Source organism: Mixophyes fleayi, chromosome 11, assembly GCF_038048845.1.
Source record: "Mixophyes fleayi isolate aMixFle1 chromosome 11, aMixFle1.hap1, whole genome shotgun sequence".
In the NCBI taxonomy this organism is placed as follows: domain Eukaryota; kingdom Metazoa; phylum Chordata; class Amphibia; order Anura; family Limnodynastidae; genus Mixophyes; species Mixophyes fleayi.
Genome location: NC_134412.1, coordinates 10,345,171 through 10,358,184, shown reverse-complemented (window position 1 = coordinate 10,358,184; position 13,014 = coordinate 10,345,171). Strand labels below are relative to the sequence as shown.

Here is a 13,014-nt window from a genome sequence, read left to right as displayed (position 1 = left end):
GAACAGGTGGGTTTTTAGTGCCCGTTTGAAGGAGCTTAGAGTGGGAGAGAGACGGACGGAGCGAGGGAGAAGGTATTTGCTTATGTAGCACTCTGGCGGGGGTATGAGTACATCTCTTTGGTACCTATATCAGCAACTTTTTCAGTCTTTACTACTTAGGGGTATATTTACTAAACTGTGACTTTGAAAAAGTGTAGATGTTGCCTATAGCAACCAAACAGATTTTAGTTAACATGTATTTAGTACATTCTACAAAATGATGGCTAGATTCTGATTGGCTGCTATAGGCAACTTCTCCACTATTTCAAACTCACAGTTTTGTAAATATAACCCCTGGGACGAGCTCAGCTCCCCCTTCTCTCAGGGTGCTGTGTTTGGATAAGTGATCGAGTGTCCTTTGCATGCAGTTTAGTAACAAGACAAATGTTATGCAGACGTCAAGTTAGTATCACAGTACAGTCTGTTGCTATTAAAGTAATTGTCACCCAGGCATCTCTCTTTCATGAAAGAAACTAAATATCTTAATGTACATCTCCTCTCTCACTTCAGAACACTTCCTGGTTGAAAAACGTTTTAATAAAGTGATCACATGTAAATTTTCTGCCTACTAAATTGCAGTAAGGTTCATTAGTATTGCAGGTTAGGGAAATTAAATCCCTGTCAAACCTGTTTGTCTCCCACAGGCCCAAGGGCTCTTTTTCTCTTGACTCGTGGCTGCAAGATGAACCTTACCCCCATTCTCTCTATCAGGGAGGCATCTGAGGCGTGGCACGGCCACCAGCTGAATCTTTCGGCTATCAATTGACCGCTGGCTACCTAGTGAGCCAGAAGAGACGACATGTCTGGTCTCAAGTCCCAGCACACACTCTCTTCAGCTGGAACTCTAAAGTCTTTTATGGACATTGTTCCATCCATCTCTCTCTATGGCTATGCCACTAAGGCATTGCCACATCACTCGATACATTGTACGTTGCCAGGACATGCTGGTACTTGTAGTTGCACACACTTAAATAATGCTTTTCTAACAGTTTACACCACCACCACCAGGTGGGTCGGGAAGAACCCCCGTGATATTCAGCATAAGACCTGTTTTTCAGGGGGGCTGAATGTTTTTTGGCCAGACTGACCAGGCTGATGCGAATGCTCATAATGACAGAGGACCCCACATAACAGACCTCCTTGTTATAATGTGACCAGTCTAATCTGGCACAGTTTGCTGTTGATTATGCCAGTGGATCCCAAACTTTCTCAAATCTAGGCACCCTTAGGGTCTCCATAATTTTTTCAAGGCACCCCAAGCCAAAATAATTAACAAGTATTCTCCCGCTGTGCTTGCCACCGGCCACTGCTACCCTGTGAGGTCAAGGTGGCACCCAAGGGAGCCATGGTGCACAGTTTAGGAACCGGGGACTTATTATTTTTGTAGTGGCTATGCTATTTTTTTAAAAAAATTTAATTTAAACATTTTTTATTAACTAATAAATATACATGCCGAGGATCATCAATATATATCTTTACACCACAACTCCGATACCTCTCGTTTTATGCTTCCTGAGTGGCCTACCTGGAGGCTGCTTTTCCAAGGGACATGCCACACACATGTTTACTGTAAACAAACTGTCCTTGCCTACCCTCAATCCACCTCTTCAGGGTTAGTGGACCACAAGTGCCACTTGTACTTCACTCTAAATTCCACTTTGTTCTACTGTACATGCACGTGGACAAAGGACGTATCTCCTACTGTAGTTGACTATACCTCTTGGTATAATCACTTACAATGCCAAAGCCCTAAACGTAACTCTAAAAGCAGCCCCTGGACCAGGTATAAGAATTTGTGTAGAGACTCTTTGTTTCTTATAGAGGGTGTTTTTAGATGAGTTTCTATGTATTGTGTACGAGTAGCTTATCTAACCCACCAGCGCTAAAGATGGAATTTGCTCTAAACACTTAACTCTGAGAGTTTCAATTATTTTCACTCTCAGTAACTATCAGTGTAATATAGATTCCTTGCTCTGCACAAAGTCACAACGATGATTCAGCAGGGAAAGAATTATTTCCTTCTCCAGTACTTGTAAGAAAAAGTGATTAAAAATTTTGAAATATGACATTTGAAATGAATAGTTAAAGAACTTTTTGTTATGCAAAGAAAAATAATATTAGCTAAAGGCTCCCAAAGCATTTTAATAGCACCTAAAGGAAAACAAGGATTTGATATTATGCCCTCAAACTTAACTATAACACAGATTTTCCTGTATTCAAAAATATGGGATCCTAATTAAGCTAATCCTCTGTTGTCCTTACTCTTCACACCGTGCATGTCTATGTCGTTTAATGCAGGGAACTAAAGAAAGGTGGGTACTTTCTGAAAAGGTAAGTACTCACATTAAGTAATTTGTGTTCAGCATTAACAATCAGAAGTGCAAGTGCTGAGAATACAAAGCATTAAGGCCATCTTCCCAAAACATTTAGGGACTGATATTGAGTTAGGACCAAAGCAGAGGAGCAACTTCCACATGGGCAAACCATGTTACAATGCCAGGGGTACAAATTGACTTATTTTTTTGCACGTAAGGATAATACTGGCGTTTTTTTCATCTAGCACGCAAATACTTGATAGCTTTATTTTTACACTGAAATTAAAGTTGATCTATGACATGCCGTATGCCAATTATAAATCTGTCCCTACATCTTACATCTACCTCCCCCTTCAACATGGCTTTACCAAGTTGCAAATTTGCTACTCTTATTTGCTTCTATGTTAAAATCAGGCCCATAATGTATGAATCAGCCGCGACTAACCTTGGCGTTAAAGCTAATACTGTTAATACGGTAATTTTAAGCCTGCTTTCTGCCGTGAGCAAAAAGGAAGCGTTGAACTTACAGTATTAATGGTTATTACTCGCACTATTACCGTAACATTGGTAATAGATTGCAGGCCACGTTACTTTTCACAGTAACACGGCCAATTCCCCCCTAGGTGTGTGGTAAACATTGATTTCTATGACAATAGCATAGACCTCTTACTTAGGACAGTAAGTACAATGCCGTTTATATAAACAAATTATTGACTCTATCTATTTAGCTCTCCTCCCTATCCAACTGTGCCAGGTGATGCCCAAGGTGTCTAATAGTTGACACTGCTTGGGAAGTACTTGCCTTTAAAACCTGTGTGCGAGTAAAACTCAACCCAGTCAAAAGGCATAGCAATGACCATGTTATAATTCAGAATGAAGTCCTGTTTATCTTTAGCGTAGAACTGGCCAGGACGGAAAGACTTTGGCGTGAGTTGGTCAGATAAACATATTGCCACTTCAAGAAAAAAGATAATTAATTTATTTTAATACTGAATCAGATAATTTGTAACATTTATCTTTACGCCATTATAAATGACCAACAAAATATACAAAAAGTATATACAAAGCTAAGAAAAATAAATAACCAATTAAATATTAACTTGTAACTTTGGAAAATGGGAACCGACTAACCTGTGATGGAGACATTATACAGGTTAGAGTAATTGACTTCATAATGAAACAACATTATAACTCATTACCTGCTGTAAGTAGAGCAGAACAGACAGCGAGGATGAACATCATATTGCTTTCTTCCTTCCAAAGCTGGTATAGGCACAGACAGCCAACAAGATCGCAATGAGTCCCAGGTCGTCTTCACAGATCCTTAGACACGGTTCCCATGTGTCAACCTGTTCACATAACTTGCTTATCCTTGTGCTTCCCACAACAAACCAGTTTTTTAAGCACAATACAGCTTTTTTTTCTCCCTTAATCTCTCTGGCGACGCTGTTACTCGTTCTTGCTTTGCAGTTTGTAGTTGGCAAAATCTCTTATGCTGGAAAAATAAATTCCAAGTCAATTTAAAGTGATAAAGATGTGCAAGATTTGACTTTAAAAAAGCAGCTTTTTGTGTCTTGAGCAATTGCCAGGTGTGTGTCAAGGACTCCTAACCCTATGATATACTTGAGTTTTGAAACCTAAAAATGAGTCACAGTAAGAAATCCCAGCTCACACCCTTCATAGCCCAGAGCTTAACTCTGCCAGGCAGTAACTTTGTGCTCTTTGAAATTCTCCAGTCCCCAAAACAATCCTTTAAACAAGTGCCCCATGAGGAAAGAAGGAAGGAGACTCCGAAGGTTGTAGAAAATTGTCTTTCAGCGTAGGAGATAATAACTGTGCAATTCTGTCCTCTGCTTTAGGAAACACACACACACACACACACACACACACACACACCCCTGTCTGACAGAGGAAGCTTTCATGTGCCAGAAAAGCACGTCTGAGCAAGCTACTGTATTATGTTGCATTAGTTTAGACTTTTACAATGACTAATTACAAAGAAGTGCTTGGCTGTGGCTTTCTTGAATGGTATAGAAAATAAATGGAGCATTAAAGAAATTCAATTCATGTTACGGACTTACCTTATCCCCGCCGCTCCGTCCAGCCGCACTTCCCCATTCAGGACCATGTGACCGCACCCGGAGGCGGTCACATGACCACAACCTAGAGGCGGGGATTTTGAATCCCCTTCTGCATAAAAACCTCACTCTGACACTCGCTGAGTGTCAGAGCAACACTTACCTGTTCCTGGCTCCTGCTCTTCGTGGATTGCAGTGTCTTCCTGTTCCTGTGTCTCCTGTGTGCTGATCTCTGCCTGTTTGACTTCCCTGGCTCTCCATTCCCTGTGTACCGACCCGGCTTGCTGACCATTCTCCTATTCTTGTGACCCGTGTACCGAACCTGGCTTGTTGACTCCGAGTTGCCTTCTGATTCTGCCTGACTCCATTCCTGTGTACCGAACCGGCTCGTTGACTCCGCTACCACCGCTTCACTCCGCTGTACTACATCTTGAGGCGAACCTGGGGACCGCGACCTGCGACTCCTGGCAGCGAAGCCCACCCCGCCTTGCGGCGGTTCTTGGTGAACACCGGGGAGATCGTTAGACTCCGCACCTCAGGTAAGCCAGCGCTAATCAAGATTAGTAATATAGTATCCAGAATCTGTTACAGTTTGCTCTGACCATGGATACCACAGCTAAAGATCTGTTGGAGCATTTAGTAGGAAGGATGGATAAACAAGAAGCTAACCAAGAGCAACTTTTAAAATTCCTCAATAGTCTATCCACTCGCTTGGATGTTGTCCAGAACACCCTAGTGGCTGGTGGATCACCTGGGCCGGCAGTGGCCCCTGTACCTCAGGCCGCAGCAGCAGCTTCTTCCTCGCAGCTACGGTTGCCTAACCCACCTAAGTTCGATGGAGACCCTAAAAATTGCAGAGGTTTTTTAAATCAATGCTCCATACAATTCGAGCTTCTACCTGGGAACTTCCCCTCCGGAAAAACGAAAGTGGCCTATGTGATTTCGTTATTGTCCGGTCAAGCTTTAGCATGGGCTTCCCCCTTGTGGGAGAGGGACGACCCCATTCTACATAACTTCAACCTCTTCTTGTCCACCTTCAAGAAAATATTTGATGAGCCAGGAAGGGTGTCCAATGCCGCTTCCGGCTTACTACGTCTCCGCCAGGGAAACCAGTCTGTGGGGCAGTATGCGGTCCTCTTCAGAACCATGGCCTCTGAACTTCGCTGGAACGATGAGGCTCTAGTAGCTACATTCTGGCAGGGCCTTTCAGACCGAATCAAAGACGAGTTGGTATCCCAGGAACTCCCTACGTCTTTGGACGACATTATCTCCCTCGGTGTCAAAGTTGATTTGCGTTTCAAGGAACGTAATTCTGAGAAGGAACAGTCGCGGCGTAGCATGATTCGCTTAGCCCCCAACTTCCAAACCCCTGTTCTTCCCCCTGAAGAGCCCATGCAACTTGGGAGGACCCGCTTATCAGCCGAAGAGAGGGAGAGGAGATTTCGGAACAAGCTGTGTTTATATTGTGGAGAGAGTGGCCATCTTCTGAGTTCTTGTCCCAAACGCTCGGGAAACGACAGGGCCTAACGAGTTCTGGAGCTGTGTCGTTGGGCCTCTTTTCTCAGTGTCAGTCAGTTCCCAATAGTAATGATTGCCTGTCTATTCCCATTTCCCTTCAGTTAGGACAAAAGACCTTCCCGCAGTCGGCTCTTCTAGATTCCGGAGCCGCAGGAAATTTCATTTCCGCCACAGTAGTTAAACAATTCGCTATTCCCACACAAGCCTTGGAACAACCCATCTCTCTGATGGCCATTGATGGGGGAAGAATCCCTGAGGGGTCCATCCTGGTACGCACTATTCCCCTTCTACTTCAGATAGGAGCACTTCATCGGGAGAAGATTTCTTTTTTAGTAATACAAAGATCTACCAACCCAGTCATCTTAGGACTTCCTTGGTTTCGTGCCCACTCTCCCACCTTGGACTGGAAATCTGGTCACATATTGTCCTGGGGACAGTCCTGCTTCTCTCGCTGCCTACAGAGAGTGGTTCCCCCGAATAGTCCCAGACGTACCCAAGAATTTCCTGTGACTCTCCTGCCTGAGCCATACCAAACCTTCTCTGATGTTTTCTGTCAACAAGAGGCCACTAGACTTCCCCCTCACAGAATCTGGGACTGTGGCATTGATCTGATACCTGGTAAACCCATTCCCAGGGGCCGTGTTTACCCCCTTTCCCTCCCGGAATCTAAGGCTATGGAGGAGTACATCCAAGAAAATCTAAACAGGGGTTTCATCCGCAAGTCTGCCTCCCCAGCTGGGGCTGGCTTCTTCTTCGTAAAAAAGAAAGATGGGGGCCTCCGCCCTTGCATTGATTACAGAGGCCTGAATGCCATTACCGTTAAAAATCGGTATCCACTGCCACTGATTTCTGAACTATTCGACCGGATCAAGGGTGCCACCATCTTTTCTAAACTTGACCTCAGAGGAGCGTATAACCTTATACGCATTAAGGAGGGGGATGAATGGAAGACGGCGTTTAACACCCGAGACGGCCACTTTGAATATCTGGTCATGCCTTTCGGGCTATGCAATGCCCCAGCCATATTTCAGAGCTTTATGAATGAGCTGTTTCAAGACCTCTTGTACCAATCTGTAGTCATCTACTTGGACGACATTCTCATCTTTTCTCAAGATCTAGCATCTCATCGTACTCATGTATTGGAGATCCTCTCTCGTATCCGAAAAAATCAGTTATTTTGCAAATTGGAGAAATGCACCTTCGAGCAGAAACAAATTCCCTTCCTGGGATATATTATTTCGGGCACCGGTCTACAGATGGATCCCACAAAATTGAAAGCCATACTTGACTGGCCCCAACCTTCAGGCCTTAAAGCCACTCAACGCTTCCTAGGATTCTCCAACTATTATCGTCAATTTATCAAGGGGTACTCCTCTCTCGTGGCTCCCATCACAGCATTGACCCGCAAATCTGCTGATGCTGGTATTTGGTCCTCTGAGGCTATCCAAGCCTTCATATTATTAAAGTCTCTCTTTTCATCCGCACCCATTCTTCAACAGCCAGATTGTTCTCGTCCCTTTGTCCTGGAGGTAGACGCCTCTTCTGTTGGCACAGGAGCCGTACTATCACAGCGAGGTCCTTCTGGAAAACTTCATCCCTGCGGATTCTTTTCCCGTCGCTTTTTACCTGCTGAGAGGAATTATGGGATTGGCGACAAAGAGCTCCTGGCCATCAAATTGGCTCTCTCCGAATGGAGACATTTACTAGAAGGAGCGCAATTCCCTATCACCATATATACCGACCATAAGAATTTGCTTTACTTACGCACTGCCCGATGTCTAAATCCTCGTCAAGCAAGGTGGTCCTTATTCTTCTCACGCTTTGATTTCAACATCACTTTTCACTCAGGATCTAAGAACACAAAAGCAGACGCCTTATCTCGCTCTTTTGATCCAGCTGACATGGAATCCTCGGAAGATAAAAAATTCATTGTAAATCCATGTCAAGTATTGGCAGCTACACACCTAAAAAAGGGTTGTCCTCCAGGCAAAACATTTATCTTGCCACATCTACGCACCCGGCTCCTTCACTGGGCTCATCACTCACTCTTCTCTGGGCATGCTGGCATTCGCAAGACCTGGGACTTATTGTCCCGAAGCTACTGGTGGCCTTCCTTGCTGGAGGATGTGAAGAGATTTGTTGCTGCTTGTTCCAAATGTGCTCAACACAAGACCTCTAGGAAGAAGCCTTATGGATGCTTGCTCCCATTACCCATTCCTGATTACCCTTGGTCACAGATCTCCATGGATTTTATCACGGACCTTCCCCCTTCCAAATCCTGTACTGTAGTGCTTGTGGTCACGGATCGCTTCTCTAAAACAGCCCACTTTATTGCTCTCAAAGGCCTTCCTTCTTCCTCCTCCTTAGCCGATATTTTTATTAAAGAAATATTTCGCCTCCATGGCTGTCCTCAACATATTGTCTCCGATAGGGGATCACAATTCATATCAAAATTTTGGCGGTCTTTTTGCAATAAATCCGGGATCAAGCTTGACTTCTCTTCCGCATATCATCCCCAGTCCAATGGGGCTACTGAGAGAACCAACCAAGAATTAGAGAAGTTTCTAAGAATATTTATCTCTAGTAACCAAGACAACTGGGTGGACCTTCTCCCTTGGGCCGAGTTCGCCCATAACAACCATTTTCATGAGGCCATCTCTAACTCCCCCTTTTTTGTCCTGTATGGCTGCCATCCTAGACTACCCACCTTCTCTCAAGTCTCATCTTCTGAAGTTCCAGCAGTGGACTCTCTGGTTCGTAACTTCTCTGATATTTGGGAACAAACCAAGACAAACTTAAAACAAGCAACTACTCGTTCCAAAAAATTCTACGATAAAAGGAGAAGAATGACTCCAAGTTTTGCAGTTGGTGACAGGGTATGGCTATCCACCCAGAACATTCGTTTAAAGGTTCCCAGTAAAAAATTTGCTCCCAAGTTTATTGGCCCATTTGCTATATCTGAGATGATTAATCCCGTAGCCTTTAGATTGAGTCTGCCTCCCTCCTTACGCATACCCAATGTCTTCCATGTCTCCTTGTTAAAACCGATGGTAACCAACAGATTCTCCACCTCATCCAGAACTCCTCCTCCTGCTGTGGATCGGGATCAAGTGGAATACGAGATTAAAACTATCCTAGATTCTCGTAAAGTTCAAGGTGCCATACAGTTCTTGGTGGATTGGAAGGGTTACGGCCCTGAGGAGCGCTCATGGGTAAGAGCCATTGACCTACATGCTCCCCGTCTACTTAAATCCTTCCATAAAAAATTTCCTTTGAAACCCTATTAGGTGTTCGGAGTCCACCTTTATGGCAGGGGGTACTGTTACGGACTTACCTTATCCCCGCCGCTCCGTCCAGCCGCACTTCCCCATTCAGGACCATGTGACCGCACCCGGAGGCGGTCACATGACCACAACCTAGAGGCGGGGATTTTGAATCCCCTTCTGCATAAAAACCTCACTCTGACACTCGCTGAGTGTCAGAGCAACACTTACCTGTTCCTGGCTCCTGCTCTTCGTGGATTGCAGTGTCTTCCTGTTCCTGTGTCTCCTGTGTGCTGATCTCTGCCTGTTTGACTTCCCTGGCTCTCCATTCCCTGTGTACCGACCCGGCTTGCTGACCATTCTCCTATTCTTGTGACCCGTGTACCGAACCTGGCTTGTTGACTCCGAGTTGCCTTCTGATTCTGCCTGACTCCATTCCTGTGTACCGAACCGGCTCGTTGACTCCGCTACCACCGCTTCACTCCGCTGTACTACATCTTGAGGCGAACCTGGGGACCGCGACCTGCGACTCCTGGCAGCGAAGCCCACCCCGCCTTGCGGCGGTTCTTGGTGAACACCGGGGAGATCGTTAGACTCCGCACCTCAGGTAAGCCAGCGCTAATCAAGATTAGTAATATAGTATCCAGAATCTGTTACAATTCAATGCTTTCAGGTTATATATTGCACTCTCAGGCAATTTTTTTTGTACCTTAAAAATAACAAATCCTTAGCTGTACTCTTTCCTTCGCTTGTATTTATTATTATAATTACTATTAACTGTGACTGTTATTATTAACTCCTTTTTGTGGGTGTAAGTAGTTATTGCTAAGACCAGCTAAGAGATATCCAGCCCATCTATTTACTTGTAGAAATATTTGGTATCAGAATGAAATTAGTTAGAAGAATAGCTTATGTGCAAAATTGCACAGTTGCCATAAGGTATTGGGATGGCAAGTTATTCTCTAATCTGAGAGAGGGACTGGGGATCTGTGATTATAGATATATAGATATTATAGATATATATAGATAAGATGGGAGGTCATGAGCAGACATTTTGCAGATATGTTTAAAGGACATAGTAAACAAAAAGAAATGTGCTAACTATTACACCACATAAGTATAAAGATAAGTTGAGCTTGCAATAATCTTATATTATAACTACTAGTGCTTAAAGCTTCAATGAGTTGATTTGATGAACTCCTGTGTGTGACAGATCAATTCTCCAGCACTGACCAAATCAGAAGGGATCTTTATAGGTGACAAAGTCTGGTTCCGTTAACAGTGTTGAAAATATCCTGAATGTATTTTCACTTAATTTCTTTTGAAGTTTGGCAATGAATTGGACCTATATTATTCTGTAGAGAAAATATTTTGTAAGATAATTAGATCTGTTAATTTGAGAGGGTACTACTAATTTTCTTGCCAAGGAGACGTAAAATTAAATAGCATAGTAGAGAGACTTTACCACTGTTAGGGAGAAATTCAATTGGCCGCGAGGTGCCGCGATACGTCTCTGGAACAGACCGAAGAGACACATTGCGTTTGAGTTTTTACTAAAATCTTCCCTCACGTCCCATGGAGATGCGAGGGAAAATGAGATTCCGTACCGTATTTACCGGCAAAAAGCACAGCCGGACATCGACCATCGGCCAATTGATTCCCCCCCTTGGAGAGGGTGAGAGATGGATAAGGGCATCACACACAGCAGACAGTCAACAGTCTTATAGAGCAAGCTGCCATAGCACAAACGGAGCTTCTACACTAATAGACAAGGTAACTAGACTAGTGAAGAAAGCTGTCAGTCTGTCAGACAGGGCTGCAAGCCTGTCAGAGCTAAGTGCCATTAGATGGGAGTGCCAGTCACAAAGAGGGGTCTGCTATACCCAGAGATTGTTATTAGCTTAGGTCAGGACACCTTGCTTTCGCTAAAATAAATATTGCGGTAGGTGAGGCTGAAATTATTATATACCAATTATGATGGAACGTTTTCTGGATGTATAGCAAGTGTTAAATTATAAATACATTTTACTTATGGGGACAACACTATACAGGACGATTACCTGCAATAAAGAGTAAGAAAACTTGAATAAAAGTTATCTTTAGAGAGATCATGTAATATTTGGGGTAATAATTTATTGCGCTCACTACTCTTTTTCTTTGTTACCGTCAAAGATGAGATAAGATGTATGAATTTTTTTTTTTCACACTTTCAACAAATCACCCCAAACATTACAAGTGGATTAAAATCTAAAAATGAATACTGGTGAGTACCTCTCCTTAGCACCCATTCAAACCAGCATTATAAGGAGCGTTATTGCGTTCTTACTGCACTATGCCTATTCTTGCTCACCCTCTCCCTCCCTCATTAGAGTGCAAGGGGGAGAGTAGACTCTGACGTAAGTTTTTCTACTGCGCATGCGCAGCCGTAAAACACACTTTTTTCCACTTACAAGTCCGACATAAGTCCAACTCTTAATGACTCCCATAATGTCAAAATGGGTAAAGTGGTTGCAAAAACATTTTGACTGATTCACTCATCTCTCTTTAAAACTTGCTTCGCCTTGTGATGCTGTAGCTTTGTATTTCTTAGTTACAGTATAGCTTTTTTTATCTTAATAAAAGCCAAGTGTTCTAGGCAATTACAACCCCAACTTGTAAAAGTGCAAAATTGAGACCAAGTCCTACCGCGATCCACCCGGACTCCGCCATTGTTCACATAAACGCTTCCCCAATCTACTCTACCACGGGCCTGGCCAAGATGTGACATTCCAGATGAAACTACAAGCCCCAGCATGCTTTGTCAGTAGAAAGCCAGTTGATATCTGGCAGGGCATGCTGGGACTTATAGTTTCCAAAATAGCTGGAGAGCCACAGGTTGTGTTAGGGAATTTAGACTGTAAGCCCCAATGGGGCAGGGACTGATGTGAGTGAGTTCTCTGTGCAGCACTGCGGAATTAGTGGCGTTATATAAATAAATGGTAATAATAATAATATTAACGCACACTGCCTGATCAGCCTCTGGTATTTTGAGGTCTGACAATAAAAGCAGTGTTGCAAAAATTGGGACGTATGTCACTTTTATCTCTGTCACAGGATAATTTGATAATCACACAGAATTTAGAAGAGAAAACGAATACGTTTGAATAGCAATCATGGCATGATACTCTCACTTCTTGTTATTTTTAGGATTTCCAGCACTTAGTCAGCAGATTCGAATAGTTCATTTTTCCAGATGTTGCAGAAATGGGTAGATTTGGCTGCTTGACAGATTCCTGATGCATATGAACTATAGCTCTTTAACCTTCTTTTATCTTCATTTCCTAAAATCATATATAAATATAGTAATCTATAAGGAATACATTGTATGTATTTTAAAGCAGAAGCAAGCAGAAGAAAAAGTTTACAGATGTCAGTGTAGGTTAGCTCATTGCCACACAAACAAACACTGCATCGTACCCAGGTTGGATCATATCAGAAGACATTACAAATCAGATTGTTAAATAACAAATATATCTGTCATTTTAGCAGAAAACTACCATATCTTAGCTCTTCTACAAAGCTCAAAATGATCATTGATGATTCTGAAATTATTTGTAAAACTCAATGATATAAATCAGGCATAAAACAGTTAATTAACACTAATCCTAATATGTCTGGGACCACAACTCTGTTCCTGTAATAATACCAGGTCCAGTACATAAAAATTAGACAAGTGGCTCCTGCTAGCTGGGGCTGATTTTCTATATGATAGGTAAATTTAAGGGTAGACCCCTTTATATTGAAAATCACAGCCCCAACTTG

General features: G+C 43.1%; 1 protein-coding gene across 1 annotated transcript in view; it reads right to left on the bottom strand.

Annotated features, from left to right (window-relative positions):
* Nucleotides 1-4,248, bottom strand: part of LOC142107826 (phospholipase A2 inhibitor and Ly6/PLAUR domain-containing protein-like) — a 37,525-nt gene extending 33,277 nt beyond the window's left edge. Inside the window, exon 1 of the mRNA XM_075191449.1 lies at nt 3,554-4,248. Coding sequence (XP_075047550.1) covers nt 3,554-3,596 — 43 coding nt within the window. The 5' untranslated portion in view covers nt 3,597-4,248. The remainder of the gene's footprint in view (nt 1-3,553) is intronic.
* Between the last annotated feature and the right edge of the window lie 8,766 nt (nt 4,249-13,014).